At 45.1% G+C, this 20,416-nt stretch overlaps 1 protein-coding gene across 2 annotated transcripts in view; it reads right to left on the reverse strand.

Annotated features, from left to right (window-relative positions):
* slc4a1 (solute carrier family 4 member 1 (Diego blood group)) overlaps nt 1-20,416 on the reverse strand; it is a 58,782-nt gene that overhangs the window by 7,363 nt on the left and 31,003 nt on the right. For both annotated transcript variants that reach the window (XM_033035364.1, XM_033035363.1), the window contains 8 exons: nt 19,439-19,645; nt 17,093-17,241; nt 13,922-14,116; nt 13,304-13,486; nt 10,165-10,251; nt 3,123-3,280; nt 743-996; nt 127-296 (listed from right to left, as the gene is read on the reverse strand). In XM_033035364.1, the coding sequence (XP_032891255.1) occupies nt 127-296; nt 743-996; nt 3,123-3,280; nt 10,165-10,251; nt 13,304-13,486; nt 13,922-14,116; nt 17,093-17,241; nt 19,439-19,645 (1,403 nt within the window). The remainder of the gene's footprint in view (nt 1-126; nt 297-742; nt 997-3,122; nt 3,281-10,164; nt 10,252-13,303; nt 13,487-13,921; nt 14,117-17,092; nt 17,242-19,438; nt 19,646-20,416) is intronic.

A 20,416-nucleotide genomic window follows, 5' to 3' on the forward strand; every position in this document is an offset into this window, starting at 1 on the left:
TGTATGTGCAGTTGCTGCGCAATCAAGTCTTAAATACAGATAAGCACTGAGAGTATTTGTACTTGGTCCAGACAATAATCTGTCCTATTGTGAATAGCAACAGGCATATTTAATACCAGCACTCACCTTGCGTACATAGCTGAGGTCTGGGTGATACTTAGGTGGGATGAACAACAGTAGCAAACGATCAAAGAGCTGGATTCCATTCAAAGATGTCACTCCCATGTACAAAAAGATTCCAAACAGGACAGCGAGCGGGATATTGCGCAGGATATTTCCAATCAGAATGGACAGACCTGGAAAAGGAATCCATTTACAACATATATAAATTGACACTATACTATATATATTGACACGGTACACTCATAATCTGTTTCCAGAAATATCTCAGATCTGAGATTATTTTTACGCTTTCCATTGAAGAGTCAGGTGAGTCCAGTGATTTCACAGCTCAATGCTTTGAAAATATAGACATTGTCATCTTCTCAAAGGCAATTAGGATGGCAAGCAAAGTTAACTAAGCTAGTGAAGAAGACACAAAGTGTTGGAGTAACTCAGCAGATCAGGTAGCATCTCTGGAGAACATGGATAGGTGACGTTTTGGGATGAGACCCTTCTTCGGACTCACCATGCTAGCAATGCCAAGACCTTACTAGGTTTAATGTATTAGCTATATAATTTATAGGAAGGAAAAATAATAAATATCCATTCTGATTCTGCCAACCTTTCCATTTTTGCTCACCGATTAGAATGGCAACAATAAATCCAGTTATCCTTTGTTCCTTAACTTCTTGAATCTGGGGCTTGTGGCCTGGTGGAACAGATTTGCTCATCACAGTAAGGGCGTTGCAATGAGTGACGGTCCTCACAGTGGCCGCACTCATCCAAGGCACTCCAAACAGAGCAGAAATTCCGCCCATTAGCACAATCAGTAGCAAGTCCAAGTGAAACCCAGAGCCTTTCACCATTTTCCGATCTGGCTTACTGACAATGAGCCTGCGAGAAACAAAGAACAGATGAGATTGATAGCAACGTCAAGGCAAAGTCATTATTTACTGCATTGTTTTCTTTATATTAAACTATAACAGAAAATAGAGGAGCGGCACAGAGGCGCAGCAGTAGATTTGCTGCCTTACAGCTCCAGGGAGCCGGGTTCGACCCCAACAAGGATGCCGTCTGTACGGAGTTTGTACGTTCTTCCCGTGACCTGCACGGGTTTTCTCTGAGAGTTTTTATTTTAGTTTAGTTTAGAGATACAGCACGGAAACAGGCCCGTCGGTCCACCGGATCTGCGCCGACCAGCGATCCCCGCACGTTAACACTATCCTACACCCACTAGGGACAATTTTTACATTTACCAAGCCAATTAACCTACAAACATGTACGTCTTTGGAGTGTGGGAGGAAACTGAAGATCTTGGAGAAAACCCACGCGGTCAACGGGAGCTCTTCAGTTTCCTCGCACTCTCCAAAGATGTACAGATTTGTAGGTTAATTGGCTTGGTATAAATGTAAATTGTCCTCTGTGTGTGTAGGATAGTGTTAACATGTGGGGATCGTTGGGTTGTGCGGACCTCGAAGGGCCTGTTTCCACGCTATATCTCTAAACTAAAAAAAACAATTCACTTGGTGCTCAGTCAAAACCTTATCTTGGCCAAAGATAGATTCTAAAACAAAGTAAAATGGGTTCAAAAGCTTCTTCAACTAAATTAGATTCGGAAATTGTGAGGAGAAAGTGATCAAAGGATATTGTGAGGAGAAAGTGATCAAAGGATTTAATGATCAAATTCCACGTGATGGTGCCTGGATTACTGAAGACCATTAATTCCTTGGCTCATAGCTTTCCTTCTGATGGTATATGCTGGTAGGGTTATACCGGCACCTCTAACAAGTTACAAGATAGATTTTCAATTTTTTTGAAGTTTTAATATGACAAGAAGATTACTAAAGTTTTTTTAATGAAATTTATTAATTGATTCCAAGCAGTCAGGCCCTTCAACAGCCTAAGCATCTTCAAGGCCAACAATCCACCACAGACACCCATAGCAAGGAACGATATGACTACCAGCATCTTTTTGTTTACAGCGAAAACTGCGTAGACTTTAGACTTTAGCCTTTCGGGATACAGTGCAGAAACAGGCCCTTCACCCCACCGAATCTGCGGCGACTAGTGATCACCCTTGTACACTAACAGTATCCTACACAACAGGGACAATTTACAATTTTTACCAAAGCCAGTTTAGTTTATTGCCACATGTACCGAGGCACAGTGACAAGCTTTTTGTTGCGTGCGAACCAGTCAGCGGAAAGACCATACATGATTACAGTCGAGCCTTCCACAGTGCACGGGTACATGATAAAGGGAATAACATTGCTGCTGTTGGAGGAGAGGCTCAAAGGAGTGGAGTGATTGTAAAGAGCGACTACAGATCCATTTCTGGGACCAGCGCACAGATAGTCGCCTGGCTTGGACGCCATCTTGGTTCAGTCAGGAGATAACAAAAGGATGGATGAGAGAACGTAAATTTATAACAGCAATGGGAAATAGGTAGATAACAATGTATTTTCCATTGATTACAAACTTCAATCTAAATTACCAATCAATAAAATCAGTATTGACCAATAAATAATATAGTGACGCAAGAAACTGCTGATGCTGGAACCTTGAACAAAACACAAAGGAGCTCAATGGACCAGACAGCATCTGGGGAGGGAATGGGCAGATAATGATTTGGGTCGGGTCTCTTCTTCAGCCAACAAATAAAATCTTTGAATTTCTGACTTCGACATGTAATTCTACCAACAGTAGGGAGGATCGGTAAAACTCACAAAACAACCCTTAAGGCGCACAAAAAATTGAAAGTTAACTCATTTCCTGACTAGATAGACACAAAAATGCTGGAGTAACTCAGGCAGCATCACTGGAGAGAAGAAATGGGTGACGTTTCGGGTCAAAACCCTTCTTCAGACCCTTCTTCAGATATTTCCTGAATAATTTCCCTTCTCTATGTGGCTTTCAGTCGGAGAAAGCGCTCTAATGCATTGGGCAGGGATATTTTAAGCTAGGATTCAATATTACCTTCCAGTCCCTCAGGCCTCAGATATTTTGATGAAAAGACTTACGTTGTGATCTGAGATTCCATGAAGATAAGGATTAAAACTAGCATGGCGGGAACAATTGAGGCAGGCATCATCCAATAGGGAATTCCTTCAAGAGGGTGGATAAACCAAGTTCTATTTGGGTAGTTTGTCACCTGAAGACCATCTGGAACATTGAGTTTCTATAATGAAAAGAGTTAGATTGCATGTAATGAGAGTACAATAACCAACATGATTGACCATGTAGACATAATAAGCTGGAGTAACTCAATTGGTCAGACAACATCTATGGAGAAAAGGAACAGGTGACGTTTCGGGTCGAGACCCTTCTTGAATGAATGAATGAATAATGAATGAATGAATAAGTTTATTGGTCAAGTATTCACATACAAGGAATTTGCCTTGGTGCTCCGCCCGCAAGTGACAACAACATACAGTGACAGTTAGGAATGACACATAAAACATTAAACATGTGAATCAAATAAAATACCAGAGCAAAAGGAGGCTACAGATTTTTGGTTATTGAGTAGATTTACTACTCGTGGAAAAAAAGTGTTTTTATGTCTGGCTGTGGCAGCTTTGACGGTCCGGAGTCGCCTTCCAGAGGAAAATGATTCAAAGAGTTTGTGGCCAGGGTGAGAGGGGCCAGAGATGATCTGACTGATGATTCTTCAGACTGAGAGTCAGGGGAAAGCGAAACTAGAGATACAGACGGTGATATAGAGAGATATAGAACAAATGAATGAAAGGTATGCAAAAAAGTAAGGATGTTAAAGGAAACCGGTCATTTGTAGCTGTGGGCTACAAAGGTGAAAATGAGTTACAGACAATGAAACTCACCAGTGAAACTAGTACAGCGACTAAGGTGGAGGAGGGGCTGAGAGAGAGGGGATGGAAGGTTTACTTGAAGTTAGATAAATCAATATGCTGTTCCTCCAATTGGCATTTGACCTCACTCTGACAGTGGACGAGGTCCAAGACAGAAAGTCAGTATGGGAATGGGAATGGGAAGGGAAATAAAGTGCTTGCTGACCAGGAGATTAGGTAGGTTCAGGCGGACTGAGCGAAGGTGTTCAGTGAAACAATTGCCCAGTCTACATGTGGTCTCGCTGATGTATAAGAGTCCACATTTTAACAACAGATACAGTAGATGAGGTTGGAGGGGGTGCAACTGAATCTCTGCCTCAATGAAAGGACTGTTGGGGTCTCACTGGACAGAGTTGATGGAGGAGGTATATGAACAGATGTTGCATCTCCTCCGGTAGCTGGGGAAGGTGCCTGGGGAGAGGGTGGTTTGGGTGGGAAGGGATGAGTTAACTAGGGAGTTGCGGAGGCAACGGTCTGCGGAAGGTGGAAAGGGATGGAGATGGGAAGATGTGGCTAGTGGGATCCTATTGGATATGGCAAAAATGTTGGAGGATTACATGTTGTATGCGACGGTTGTTGGGGTGAAAGGTAAGGACTTGGGGGACTATGTCCCTGTTGCGACTGAGGGGAGGGGGAGCAAGAGCAGATCTGTGGGGTACTGAGCAGATACGTGTGAGGGCCTCATTCATGATAGAAGAGGGGAATCCCCGTTCCCTAAAGAATGAGGACATCTCAGATGTTCAGATATGGAACACCTCATCTTGTGCGCAGATGTGTCTCAGACAGAGGAATTCGGAGTAGGGGGTAGAGTCTTTGCAGGAGGCAGGGTGGGAAGAAGTGTAGTCTAGATAGTTGTTGGAGTCAGTGGGTTCATAATAGACAAAAAGATTGTTTCAGTTTAGTTTAGCTTAGTTTAGTTTAGTTTAGTTTACAGATAGAGCACGGAAACAGGCCGTTCGGTTCACGGAGTCCATGTCAACCACTAACACTATCCTACACACACTAGGGACAATTTACAATTATATTAAGCCAATTAACCTACAAACCTTTGGAGTGTGGGAGGAAACCGGAGCACGCCGAGAGAACCCACAGGGAGAACTCCATACAAACAGCACCCATACTCAGGATCAAACCCGGGTCTCTGGCACTGTAAGGCAGCAACTCTACCGCTAGGCTACTGTGCTGCCCATAGGATGGAGAGTGTTTCTGTTATTAGTTCAGATTTCGATCATCTGCAGTCGTTTTGATTATCATTTACATGAGATAGGTGGAATAGTTTTAGTTTTGAATTTTAGTTTGGCTCATTGTCACCTGTACCGAGATACAGCGAAAAGCTGGTGAGCTGAATGGGAGCGCGGGAACAGGGGTCCAGGTGAATTGAATGGGGGAGGAGGAACTGGGGTCTTGGTGAGTGTAATAGGAGAGGGGGATCTGCATTCTGGCAGGTTGGGAGGCGGCACTGGAACCTAATCCCAAGGCAGAGTTGGGGCTCCACAAGTGAATAGATAGATGCGTGTGAACCAGGGCCCTGGTGAGTGCGGAAGGGAATGCTGCAAATATTACCTGGTGAGTCATATGCTCAACTATTGGGATGTCTGATAGTGAGATCAGAATTTTAACACAGTTGCCTCAATAGAGCTGATTGTAGATTTTTCCATGTTTGTACAAATAAATTATGAAGAATCACTGAGATTATGAGCTTTAAACTGCTAATTCGGCTGGGTAAATTCTAATATCGAGACCATTCTTATTTGTTGATCCAGCTGAGAAGGCAGCAGCCACCTACAATAAATCCAGGCCCGTACGAAGCTTTTCAAAAAAGGGGGTGGCATGACAGGATTACAAAAAACTTAATGTGAATAATGCACATCACGAGCGCGAAGCGTGAAGTCCCTCGATGCCAGGGTCCAGGGCCCTTAAACGGGCCCTGGAAGCTCAGGGGTTTTAGATGCTCTCTGATGCATTCTGAGCCTTATTTTGGAGCATTTATGCACCAAATTTATGACCAATATTTCAGAAATTAACAGGAATCTGAGGTAGCTTTTTCACACAAAGGGTGCTGGGTGTATGTAACGAGCTGCCAGAGGAGGTAGTTAAGGCTGGGACTATCCTAATGTTTAAGAGACATTTGGACACGTACATGGATAGGACAGATTTAGATCGATATGGGCCAAACGCGTGTGAGTGGGACTAGTTTAGATGGGACATGTTGGTCGGTGTGGGCAAGTTGGGCTGAAGGGCCTGTTTCCACACTGCATCATTCTATGACTAAAAAGTGAAGAAGAAAAATGCATGTAGATAAGTAGAACATATTTGAAAGAGGAGTGAAATGTAAAGGCAGAGAGAGGTTTATGGGTGGAAAGGAACATAGAAAAGGAGGGGGGAGAGTGGGCTTGGGCAGATGGGTGAAGGGAAAATAGTCACAAAGTGCTGGAGTAACTCAGCGAGTCAGGCAGCATCTGTGGAGAACATGGATAGGTGACATGTCACAGAGTGCTGGAGTCACTCAGTGAGTCAGGCAGCATCTGTGGAGAACATGGATAGGTGACATGTCACAGAGTGCTGAAGTAACTCAGCGGGTCAGGCAGCATCTCTGGATAACATGGATAGGTGACATGTCACAGAGTGCTGGAGTAACTCAGTGGGTCAGGCAGCACCTCTGGAGAAAAGGTATAGATTATATTTCGGGTCAAGACCGTTCTTCAGTAATATTCATGATGTGACGTGCATAGACATTCCTGAATGTTACCCAACCGGTGCTTGCCCTCTCCTATAACGTCTCTGCTGCCTTGGGTGATGCAGGACAGGACACAAGCTTTGGGACACGGTGTAAAACTGTTGTCGTCTGTCCCAGCCTGGTAAAAACCTGGATGGTGTGTATGTGGAGAGGATGTTTCCACTAGTAGGAGAGTCTAGGAACAGTGGCCACAGCCTCAGAATTAAAAGACATTCCTTTAGGAAGGAGATGAGCAGGAATTTCTTAAGTCAGAAGAGGATGGTGAACTGTGGAATTCATTGCCACAGACAGCTGTGGAGGTCAAGTCAATGGACATTTTCCAGGAGAAGTTTGATAGATTCTTGATTGATACGGGTGTCAGAGGTAATGGGAAGAAGGCAGGAGAATGGGTTTGAGAGGGAAAGATAGTCATAGAGTGATACAGTGTGGAAACATGTCCCATCTGCACTAGTCCCACCTGCCCACGTTTGATCCATATCCCTCCGAACCTGTCCTATCCATGTACCTGTCTAACTGTTTCTTAAATGTTGCGATAGTCCCTGCCTCAACTACCTCCTCTGGCAGCTTGTTCCATACACCTACCACCCTTTGTGTGAAAAACATACCCCACAGATTCCTATTAAATCTTTTGCCCTCCACCTTAAACATATTTCCTCTGCTCCTCGATTCACTTACTCTGTGCAAAAGACTCAACCATATCTATTCAAATCATGATTTTATACACCTCTATTAGAGCATACCTCATCCTCCTGTGCTCCATGAAATAGAGTCCCAGCCTACTCAACCTCTCCCTATAGCTCTGGCTCTCTAGTCCTGGCAACATCCTCCTAAATCTTCACTGTACCCTTTCCAGTTTGATGACATATTTCCTATAACATGGTGCCCAGAACTGAACACAATACTCTGAATGCGGCCTCACCAACTTCTTATGCAACTGCAACATTGGTGTGGCGACAGTAGAGGAGAGGGGAGAGTACGCATTTTGCGGTGCTCCTATGCTGAGCGTTTGCGTGTCCGAGATATGCTTTCCTGCCTCACATGCTGCTTCCTGTCTGTCAGAAAGCTGGTGATCCACCGACAGAGGGGTTCAGGCACAGTCAACTCAGAAAGTTTGGAGCTTAGTAGCTCTGGCACAATGGTGTTGAATGCAGAGCTAAAATCAATAAAACAAAATCCTCGTATTGGTTCCCTGGCGGTCTAGGTGCTGGAGGATGAAGTGCAGGCCCAGATTGACTGCATCATCTACAGATCTATTGGCACAATATGCAAAATGCAGATGGTCCAGCAGAGGGATTGTGATATTTTTCAACTTGGCCAGCACAAGCCTTTCAACGGTCTTCATGACTACAGAGGTCAGTGCGACAAGCCTGTAGTCGATAAGATCAGTAATCCTTACCTTTTTGGGTACAGGGACAATATTGGAGACTTTGAAGCAGGCAGGGACTGGTTAAAAATGAGTAATTGGGTGTGAAGTGGTGATTGGAGTGGGGTGGGTGTAGAAGGGCCCAGTCTTTGCAGACTGATGTCAGGCTGTGAGTGGGTGTGAAGTGTTGGTTGGGGTGGGAAAGGGTCCACTCTTTTCATACTGGAGTCTTGCCTTAAGTAGGTGTGAAGTGGTGAATGGGAAGGAGAGGGTGCAGGGTCCATTCTTTGCAGACTGGGGTCTGGCTGTGTTTGTTGGGGAGGGGGTACCCGGGTTACGTTTCTGATTTTCAAACCTGCAGTAAAACTCATTCAGGTCATTCGTCAGCTGACGATTGTCCAAAGAGCGGGGGGCTTTCCTCTTATAGCTGGTGATTTCTTGCATGCCCTTCCAAACTGAAGAGTCATTAGCTGAGAACTTGCTCCTCAACTTCTCAGAGTACCTTTCCTTGGCAGCACTGATTCCTCTTCTCAGCTCTTTATTGATTAGGCTATCTTTTACCTCTTAACGATTAGGCTATCGGCTTGACGGATATTTGCCCCCAACCCCACTCCCCCTCCCCCCGATCTTGAAATTGAAATGTTACATCTGTATATAATGATCCCATTAAAATGTGTATTTATGTCACAAACTGTGGAATTCATATTTTTCAGTATTGTAAGGAAAAGAAAGCAGTTCCAATTGTTTGATATTATTTGATATTGTTTAATATTATTCATATGGAGGAGAAAATATAATAGCTCTAAAACCTACCTTAATTTTGCAATCTCACTAAAGATAATCCCCCTTTCCCTCTCCTCTCCCCCATCTCTCTCTCTCCCCTCCCTTCCCCTCTCTCTCTCCCCCTCCCCCCTCTCACATCCCCCCTCTTTCTTTCGTGGGGGGGGGAAGATGAAGGTGGCGCGGGCCCAGAGGGCAGGGGGGATGAAGGTGGCATGGGCCCAGCGGGGGTGGCGTGGGGTCAGCAGGGGTCAGCGAGGGTGGCATGGGCCCAACGGGGGTGGTGTGGGCCTAGCAGGGGTGGCGTGGGGCCAGCGGGGGTCAACAAGGGTGGCGTGGACCCAGCGGGGGTGGCGTGGACCCAGCGGAGATCAGCGGGGGTGGCGTGGGCCCAGCGTGGGTGGCATGGGCCCAGCAGGGGTGGCGTGGGCCCAGCGGGGGTGGCGTGGACCCAGCGGGGGTGGTGTGGACCCAGCGGGGGTGGTGTGGACCCAGCGGGGGTCAGCGAGGTTGGCGTGGACCCAGCGGGGGTGGCATGGACCCAGCGGGGGTGGCGTGGACCCAGCGGAGGTCAGCGGGGGTGGGGTGGGCCCAGCGGGGGTGGGGTGGGCCCAGCGGGGGTGGGGTGGGCCCAGCGGGGGTGGCGTGAGCCCAGCGGGGGTGGCGTGAGCCCAGCGGGGGTGGCGTGGGCCCAGCGGGGGTGGCGGGGGTGGCGTGGGCCCAGCGGGGGTGGGGTGGGCCCAGCGGGGGTGGGGTGGGCCCAGCGGGGGTGGCGGGGGTGGCGTGGGCCCAGCGGGGGTGGCATGAGCCCAGCGGGGGTGGCGTGGTCCCAGCGGATGTCAGCAGGGGTGGTGTGGGGGGAAGATGGCTTGGACCCCGGTTGCGGGGGGTGCGGGCTCTGCCGCAGCGGCGTCTCTGGTGTTGGGGTTACAGCCGTTGGGTTCAGATTCAGCCACTTTTGCCCGGCGATGGGAGAACAGAGAACTGGCCATTTCCAAAGTGGAAACGTTGATTTTTTTTTACCGATTTAAAAAAATAATCTAACATTCTATGAAATCTAACCTTCAATTGGTGCCATTTGACATCAAATCTGATCAATCATCAATTCTAGAGCTTTGCCAGTGCTCCTGCTATCTAAAGGCTTTACAGAACCAAGCTGGGATTGGTTCTGTAATCAAGATGACTTGACTGCAGAAACACTTGCTTATTGCTACTCCCCAAAAGAACCACACCCCCCCCCCCCCCCCCCCCCCAACCTGACACTTCATTTAAACAAGAGAACCGTTATCAAGTGGATGATTATCAGTGAGTCTATTAACCTGGGTGAAGGTCTTAATGAAGAAGTCCACCAGCACCATGGAAAGGATGGCAATGGGAACGCCAAAATCACCGATCACACGCCGGATCTGAAAGAAGGAAAAGAGAGGTGCATTAACAATAAAACAAATGATAAAATGCCAGCTTAGCAAGCAATTGTCCAGGTGGAGTCTTGAGCTTTGGTTGCAGATATGGGATTAGTTTAGTTCAGTTTAGAGATACAGCATGCAAACAGGGTGAGTGCGCACCAACCAGTGATCACCCGTACACTAGCACTATCCTACACATCAGGGACAATTTGTTTAATTAACAATTAAACCTACAAGCCTGTATGTCTTTGAAATGTGGGAGCAAACCGGAGCACCTTGAGAAAACCCAAGGCGGTCACAGGGAGAACGTAAAAACTCCTTACAGACAGCGCCCATAGTCAGGGTTGAGCCCGGGTCTCTCGCACTGTAAGGCAGCAACTCTACTGCTGCGCCACCGTGCCGTCCCCTCAACCAAAGTTACTCAATGAAAGTTTTCTCAGTGAAGTGTTAAAGACTTGGGAGACGGTCGGTCCTCACCAAACGGTGTGGTGGGCAGTGAAGAAGTAATTCATGAATAACCTGAATCTTGATCATATCAATGCAAAGTAAAACCACCATGTAGCAAAGTTCTCATCGTCTGCTATTGGAGCACATATTTCTATTAATTCTATAGTCATATGTAAACACACAGTCTCTTGCCTAGAGTAGGGGAATCAAGAACCAAAGGACATAGGTTTAAGGTGAGAGGGGAAAGATTTAATAGGAACCTGAGAGGTAACTTTTTTACACAAAGTATGGTGGGCGTATGGAACGAGCTGCCAAAGGAGGTAGTTGAGGCAGGTACTATCGCAACGTTTAAGAAACATTTAGGCAGATAAATGGATAGGATAGCCTCGCCAAAGGTCTGTGTTCATCTTTTTCATTCTTTGTGTTTTTAATTTGTTGTAAAATGGATGTTTTAGTTTATCTTTAGTTTTAGTGGTGGTGGGGGGGGGGGGGGGACTTTTAAAATCTCTTTCCTCGACGGAGATGCAACTTTTTCCGTGTCGTATCTCCGTCTGCACTGCGGTCTAACATCGTTGAGTAGGCGGCGTCTTGTTTGGGAAATCTAGGGCTCCAAAACCGCGGAGTCTGCGGACTTTAACATCTTGGAGCGGGCGATCTCTTTGCCATGGGTCGGACTTTGGGAATTCTAGAGCTCCAACCTGCGGGAGCTGCGGGCTCTAACATTGTGGAGCTTGCGGTCCCTGGTTAGCGGCCGACTTCAGGGACTCCAAGCCGCAGGATTTTTTACCGTTCCGATGCCAGAGCTTAGACCGCCCTGACGTGGGAGCTCGACCGCCGGCTGCGGATAGTATGACTCCCCCGACCGCGGGAGGAAAAGAGGGAAGAGGATAAGACTTTATTGTCTTCCATCACAGTGGGGAATGTGGAGGAGCCGCTGTGGTGGATGTTTATGTTAAATTTTATGTAGATGTGTGTCTTGTTGCTTTTATGGTTTGACTGTATGGCAAACCAAATTCCTCACATGTTGCAAAACATACTTGGCTAATAAATTATGATTATGATTATGATAAGGGGGAAATGGGCCAAATGCAGGCAGGTAGGACTAGTGTAGATGGGGCATGTTGATTGGTGTCGGCAAGTTAGTCTGAAGGGTCTGTTTCTACGCTGTATGTCCTTCTAAACGAAATTATGACTATATCTGTTAAATAAATGATTGTGAGAAAATATACCACTCGAGATTCATAATAATTCAATTTTAATTATTATTGCTAAAACTACATTTGAAATGATCTTGTTGTTCCTAACTTGTTCAAGAAAAATGTTGTATTATAGGTTCCATATGGTGTAAAATACAACTTCTATAACTCAATAGTTCAGTTTAGTTTAGTTTAGAAGGACAATGCGGAAAGAGGCCCTGCGGCTCACGCCAGCGAGTGATCACCCCGTACACTAGCACTATCCTACACACTGGGGACATTTTACAATTTTTATCGAAGCCAACTTAACCTACAAACCTGTACATCGCTGAAATGTGGGAGGAAACTAGAGCACTAGAAACTAGAGTAAACCCATGTGGTCATGGGGAGAAGGTCAAATAAATGAATGAGATTGTTTAGAGAGTACTATGTTTCCATATTCTGTTCGGCTGCTACAAGTAAGAATTTCATTGTTCTGTCTGGGACATATGATAATAAAACACTCTTGACCCTTGAACTCCATGTAGACAGCACGAGTAGTCAGGATCACACCCGGGTCTCTGGCGCTAGAACTCTACCACTGCGCCACTGTGCTGACCAAAGATGGATCTTATTGGAATTAACCAAGTCAGGATATAGGTGTGATATAAAAACAAAAAATATATATATGTTTGAGTTGGCCCAGAAAGGATTATTTGTCCGGCTGGGTTTGAGGAGATCTGGAATACTGATCAACAAAAATAAATTTTGAGTATCTGATCTGCTTGAGATGGACCAGCAATGTTCATGAGATCGGTGATGTTGGATGTCATGGCCTGGAGAGATGGTTTAGGTTAAGAAGTCTGGACATAGGACTGGGGGAAGGGTGATCCTTATGTGTGTGAAGCACCAAAGAAATACAAAATTTAACGATTTTCTGTTAACATGGATGATATTCATAAGCATCTCATTTGAACAAACACGATTTGTCTGGTTTTACTGACTATTTCAACAGACCTTGACCATAGAACAGCATGGTGGTGCAGCAGTAGAGTTGCTGCCTCATAGCGCCAGAATCCTCGGTTAGGTCCTGACTACAGGTGCTTCTGTACAGAGTTTGTACATTCTCCCCGTGATCTGCGTGTGTTTTCTCTGGGTACTCCGGTTTCCTCCCACACTCCAAGGACGTACGGGTTTATCGGTTAATTGGCTTGGTAAAATTGTAAATTGTCCCTACTGTGTGTAGGAAAGTGTTAGTGTGTGGGGGTCGCTGGTCGGCACGGACTCAGTGGGCCGAAGGGCCTGTTTGCAATGCTGTATCTCTAAAACTAAAAACATAAAACTAATATATGAACACAAACAGTCCCTGAAAAATTCATAGCATGTTCAGCAAGCACCATTTTAACATTCTCAGCAGTAGAATTACTCACCGTTCCTGGAAGAAACTGACTGTTTTTCAACTGCCTTAAGAAAATGGCAATGAAGAAGGTTCCCAGCATCAGAACAAGGGACAGCAACGCTGTGTTGGGTTGTGGTGTCTGGTCAGGGCCACTCACACTTGTACCACTCACACTTGTGTTGTAATGCTCAGTCAGAGGGTGAGCTTTGAAAATCTGGTTTTGAAAAGAAAATTGCAGCAGTGAGTGAAGAAAAGCTTACGGCCATGTTTCTTCTTTCCTGAACTAAAAGTGAGCCACCAATTCATATCAACTGCTCAAAAGTGGATGAGCTGATCATTTGTGTAGGAAGGACCTGCAGATGCTGGTTTAAACCAAAGATAGACACAAAATGCTGGAGTAACTCAGTGGAACAGGCAGCATCTCTGGATAGAAGGAATGGGTGACGTTTCAGGTCAGAGCCCTTCTTCGATCTGAAGAAGGGTCTCGACCCAAAACGTCACCCATTCCGATCCACCCATTCTATGTGCAGATCATTTGCTGATTTATTTGCTCTCCATCTTTGTGCTCGCACCTTGCCATTATCCCTCTGTGTCCCTCACTGTGCCTGGCTCACTGTCATCTCACGCGACAGAGTTTGTCTATACACACCTTAAATAGCTTGTTGAAGGTTTCGTAGATGAAGATGAGGGAGATTAAGATGGAGAATATTTCCTGTGTAAATCGAGAAATGAATCGAACCATGAAGCTGCCTTCAAAGGCAACAAGCACAACCACGATAATAATCATCCAAAATCCAACCCATACACGACCAGCCAGGTAGTCCACACCAAGCGTTTCACAGAACTGTAAAACAAAAGGGTAACGTTAAAGATTGATTCAAAATCTTGCATGACAGTAGTTCAAGTGAGTTTATTGTCATGTGTCCCTGTATAGGACAATGAAATTCTTGCTTTGCTTAAGCACACAGAAAATAGTAGGCATTTACTACAAAACAGATAAATGTGTCCATATACCATGATATAAATATATACACACATGAATAAATAAACTGATAGTGCAAATAACAGAAAGTGGTTGGTAATAATCAGAGTTTTGTCCGAGCCAGGTTTAATAGCCTGATGGCTGAGGGGAAGTAACTATTCCTGAACCTGGTTGTTGCAGTCTTCAGGCTCCTGTACCTTCTACCTGAAGGTAGCAGGGAGATGAGTGTGTGGCCAGGATGGTGTGGGTCTTTGATGATACTGCCAGCCTTTTTGAGGCAGCGACTGCGATAAATCCCCTCGATGGAAGGAAGGTCAGAGCCGATGATGGACTGGGCAGTGTTTACTACTTTTTGTAGTCTTTTCCTTTCCAGGGCGCTCAAATTGCCGAACCAAGCCACGATGCAACCGGTCAGCATGCTCTCGACTGTGCACCTGTAGAAGTTAGAGAGAGTCTTCCTTGACAATCCGACTCTCCGTAATCTTCTCAGGAAGTAGAGGCGCTGATGTGCTTTTTTGATGATTGCATTTGTGTTCTCGGACCAGGAAAGATCTTCAGAGATGTGCACGCCCAGGAATTTGAAGCTCTTGACCCTTTCAACCATCGACCCGTTGATATAAATGGGGCTGTGGGTCCCCCTCCTACTCCTTCCAAAGTCCACAATCAGTTCCTTGGTTTTGCTGGTGTTGAGGGCCAGGTTATTGCGCTGGCACCATATGGACAGTTGCTCGATCTCTCTTCTGTACTCTGACTCATCCCCATCAGTGATACGCCCCACAATAGTGGTGTCGTCAGCGAACTTGATGATGGAGTTCGCACTGTGGTTCGCTACGCAGTCATGGGTATAGAGTGAGTACAGCAGGGGGCTGAGCACGCAGCCTTGAGGTGCTCCCGTGCTGATTGTTATTGAGGCTGACACATTTCCACCAATACGAACAGACTGTGGTCTGTGGACGAGGAAGTCAAGGATCCAGTTGCAGAGGGATGCGCAGAGACCCAGTTCTGCGAGTTTGGTAACCAGTTTGGAGGGGATGATTGTGTTAAATGCCGAGCTGTAATCAATGAATAACAGCCTGACATATGAGTTTTTGTTGTCCAAGTGGTCCAGTGCGGAGTGGAGGGCCAGCGAGATTGCATCCACCGTTGATCTGTTGTGGCGGTACGCGAACTGCAGTGGGTCCAGGTTTTTGTCGATGTAGGAGTTGATTTGCTCCATGATCAACCTCTCAAAGCACTTCATCACCACCGGCGTTAGTGCCACTGGTCGATAGTCATTGAGGCATGTCACCTTACTCTTCTTGGGCACCGGTATAATTGATGCCCTTTTAAAGCAGGTGGGGACCTCAGACCTCAGAAGTGAGAGGTTGAAAATGTCCGTAAAAACTCCAGCCAGTTGGTCCGCACAGGTTTTTAGAACACGACCGGGTATACCATCAGGACCAGGTGCTTTTCGGGGGTTCACCCCTCTGAAGGATTTCCTGACATCGGCCTCTGTGACTGAGACTGAAATGCCATCGCAGCGAATGGGGGATCGGGAAGGCACATCAGTATTCTCCCTGTCAAAGCGTGCGTAAAACGCATTGAGCTCGTCAGGGAGTGATGTTACACCGGCATTCGAGCTGCCTCCTGGTTTTGCCTTGTAGGAGGTGATTGCATTCAGACCCTGCCACAGCTGCCGAACATCTGTCTCGTCCTCCAGTTTGGAGCAGAAGTCCCTTTTGGCCTTTTTGATGGCCTTACCAAGGTCGTATCTGGTCTTCATGTAGGCCACTGTATCATCGGAGGTGAATGCCCTGTGTCTGGACTTCAGGAGACCCTCTTATGATCTGCTCCATTATAATTTGTATTTTATTATTTAGACGTCTTTGGTGATACTCTATGTTGCATTCACATGGAGTGAAGATTACTATGTTTTATGAGCTTTTTTGAAAGATACAGCATGGAAACAGGCCCTTCAGCCCATCGAGCCCACGCTGACCATTGATCATCCATTCACGCTAATTCTATGCTTTTTCATCCACGCTTTACACACTTGGAGCAATTTACTCCCAAACCTGCACGTCTTTGGGATGTAGGAAAAAAGCTGGGCACCGGATGAAATCCATGTGGTCACAGGTAGAACGTGCAAACTCCACACCTACAATACAAGAGGTCAGGATGGAAGCAGGGTCTCTGGTGCTCTACCAGCTCCAGCACTGTGCCATTCTTATTAACAATTTTCTTATTAACAATTCTTCATGCTGTGATGATCTTGGAGTAAACGTATTAGTTGATCATACCATCTGTTAAATTAAGTGACTTTGTGATGTGGACTCATTTTCCTGTTACATCGATACTTTATGTAATTTGTTAGCAACATTTCCTCAGTTTTTATGGCTAATGCAAATCGGTGCAAATTTTGCTCATGTGGCAGAGATTTTGATATTTAAGTATTTATTGCGGTCAGCTGGGGCTTATAAATTAAAGCAACATTACATGTCAGAGAGGTGGCTGATACTGTGTAGGAAAGCACTGCAGATGCTGGTTTAAACCGAAGATAGACACAAAATTCTGGAGTAACTCAGCGGGACAGGCAGCATCTCTGGATAGAAGGAATGGGTGACGTTTTGGGTCGAGACCCTTCTTCAGTCTGACCCAAAACATCATCCAATTTTTCATACAATTGGTTGGGATCTGATGCTCACGATTAATTGAACTAAGTTATTAATGTTGTCCCATGGTCCTGCAACACTGGGCAGCTGACAACGCACAGTTCAGAAGGGTCGACATGGCTGTGACACTCAAACCTTTTCATAAACTGGGCTTGACTCTTACAGAAAGAAAAACTTTTATACTTACGTTAAAGTAGGCTTCCTCAAACACCAAGAGTGGGCCAGAGAAACCCAAAATTAGCAAGGGCTGAGCACCAATTAGGCAGAAGATGATTCCTTGAACTGCTGTTGAAACAATCAGCTCCGAAACGCCCATGTTGCCCTTGGTCTTCTCCTCTGTAAATAAGGTGATGATTAGTTAGGCATCGGGGCAGTGAGAGTGTGGAAACCAAAATTGTATTGTCCTACTTCTGAAGATGGTGTCGACACAAGTTTTTGACATTAGTGCTCATTGCTCATCATAGCTGAATCAACTTTTCTTTTGTGCCTCACTTGGTTTGATTTGCCCTCTCAGACTTCAATTTGTTGATTTTCACAAACAACTTTTGCAACTAAAAAATATTGAGCCTATTTTTAAATTTCAGAATTCTTAACATTGATTCCTGGGGTGATGTGCCTGTTGCATGGGGAAAGATTAAGCAGGGTAAGCATACACTCATGTAAAATTCTGAAGAGTAAAGGGTGATTTCAAAGGGCCTAGCAAGGTAGTTATAAGGGGTGTTTTCTGGGCTAGTGGCTGCACGTCGGGGGTTAGAATGTCATAAATAAGAGGCGGGTATTTAGAACAGGGATGGGAAGTGGCTTTTGGAATCTTTGGAATTGTCTATCCCAATATTTCATGGTGATCCAGTCATTGAGCATGTTCCTGCTAAAGATTAAACAGAATCAAGAGATATGGAAATAGTGAAGGTATTCTTACTTCAATTCACTGAAATAAACAATTAGTTAACAACAAAGAACCTAATTTATGTAACAAAGTTAAGAGTATAGAGTGGTTTATGAGTCTAGATATCTCAGTGTAGCTGATGTATGGATTACTTTAGTCTCTAATGAACTGTCCTACCACAATTAGAGAGCAGTCCTGAACTACTATCTACTTCATTGATCAGACTGGGGTCAAGGAAAGAGCGTTCACGTCGTGGCCCTGTTTCCACCAATCTTTCCACCACCACGCACAAGAAGCACAAGAAGCGACAAGGCAGGCACCATTGTATGCAGATGCTGAGAAGTGTGTTCAGCTCTGGCTGAATAACTTCTAATATTGTGTGTTGACTCGATAAGAAGATTGATCAGACTTTACTTGCTTACGTTATTCATGTTAGTCCCTTTATCATGTATCTGTACACCGTGGATGGTTCAATTGTAATCATGTATTGTCTTTCTGCTGACTGATTAGCACACAGCAAATTCTTTTGACTGTACCTTGGTATACGTGACAATAAACTAAACTAAACTAGTAGGTTGTGCTATTTGCTGTGTTAAATGTACCCTTTATCCTTTATGTACTTTTTATCCTTTATCTGTGCACTGTGGATGGTTTGATTGTATTCACGTATAGTCTTCTTTGACTGGATAACACGCAAAAAAAAGATTACCACTGTACCTCGGTACATGTGACAATAATAATCAACTTAGCTAAATTACAGGTATTAGACGTCATGGGGAGAAAGCAGGAGAATGGGGTTAGGAGGGAGAGATAGATCAGCCGTGGTTGAATGGCAGAATAGACTTGATAGGCCGAATGGCCAATTCTACTCATATTCCTGATGACCTTATGAAAAATCATTGGTCAAAGGTGATTGTTAAATGAACAATAGCAAAGGGAAAATAAAGTGTAATGAAGTGATGGCTGGAAGGAAGAGTGATCAAGATAAATAAAAGGTAAACCAATTTTACAAGTCACTATGATCCAGGAAGGCCCTCAGACAGACGATTGGTGTTGTAGACCTTGATGCATTTGGACTTTTTAGTAAATGCACAAAGAGCAATGAATCTGGTGAAAATAAAGAGGAGTGGTTGTGGTTAATTTTAAGATTCTGTTTCGTGACTGTGCACCCACTCTGCACCAAGTCTGTCCGTATTTCACTACTTGGATATCTTATGTACTAGGTTATGGGGAGAAGGCAGGAGAATGGGGTTAGGAAGGAGAGATAGATCAGCCAGGATTGAATGACGGAGTAGACTTGATGGTCCGAATGGCCTAATTCTACTCCTATCACTTATGATCTTATGATGTTTAGTGATATCTACTTTGCGTTTGACTCTGTAAAGCAAGTTCTATGCTTTAGTGGATTCTGGACATCCTTTTCCATTAAGATATTGATGCTCTTTGGCAACATTCCACCCTTACTTAGATTTTTGAATGTGATGATTCAAACTACTTTTATTAAGGGAGCCATCAATTAAAAGTATCACCAGCAGATGATAGAATTTGAGTGGAGCACTTTTAGAAAACACATTTGCTTTCGTGATAGTAGATGTTATTTTTGAATTATTTAATAAATGAAAAATAATTCTGAAAATAGCGTCATACCGAGTAGACCACCAAAGGTGATGGCGGGGGTCAAGGCAGCAAAGTAAATGAAGATAATTGCAGCCAGACATTGAGTGTTCAGGGCGTCCTTGATGTCGCTCAGGTATTTGGGGTAGCGCCGCTTGATATCTCGGATCAAACCTCCAAACGGTCTCCCTGTTCTTTTGAGAGGATCATCGTCTTCAGGGGGTGTTGTTTTCTTTGCGGCTGGAATGATAGAAACATTGTGTGTAGGAAAGAACTGCAGATGCTGGTTTAAATTGAAGGTAGACACAAAATGCTGGAGTAACTCAGCGGGGCAAGCAGCATTTCTGGAGAGAAGGCATGGGTGACGTTTCGGGTCGAGACGCTTCTTCAGGCTGAAAAAGGCTCTCGACCCGAATCATCACTCATCCTTTTCTCCAGAGATGCTGCCTATCCCGCTGAGTTACTCCAGCATTTTGTGTCTACCTATGATAGAAACAATGGCACCCCCTATATTGGATATGATACCTCAGTCAACCTGAAGATGAGATTATTTTGATGAGCTCTTGGGGTCAACTATAATTTTAAGGCTGGGCTTTTTCTTCCAGTTTACATTTAATCAGAGTTTGATCCTAACCCCTGTTGCACAATTTATTTTGTCTAGCACTTTTGAAGGGCTGCTTTTCCTAGTTTCCTGGTGAAAGCTCACATTACCAATCTCACACTTTACTGACGGTCATTTGCACTAGTGCTGCTAGAGCCGCTACCTCACAGCGTCAGAGGCCAGGGTTCAATCCTGACTTTGGGTGCTGTCTGTGTGGAGTTTGCACATTTTCCCCGTGACCTCGTTTGTTTCCTCTGGGTGCTCCAGATTCCCCCTACATCCCAAAGACGTGCGGGTTTGCAGCTTAATTGATGCTGTCAATTGCACCTGGTATGTGAGGGATGAGAAAGTAGAATAACATAGAACTAGTGTTAACGGGTGAGCAATGGTCGGCGTGGACTCGATAGGCC

Source organism: Amblyraja radiata, chromosome 16 (assembly GCF_010909765.2).
Source record: "Amblyraja radiata isolate CabotCenter1 chromosome 16, sAmbRad1.1.pri, whole genome shotgun sequence".
Lineage (NCBI taxonomy): Eukaryota > Metazoa > Chordata > Chondrichthyes > Rajiformes > Rajidae > Amblyraja > Amblyraja radiata.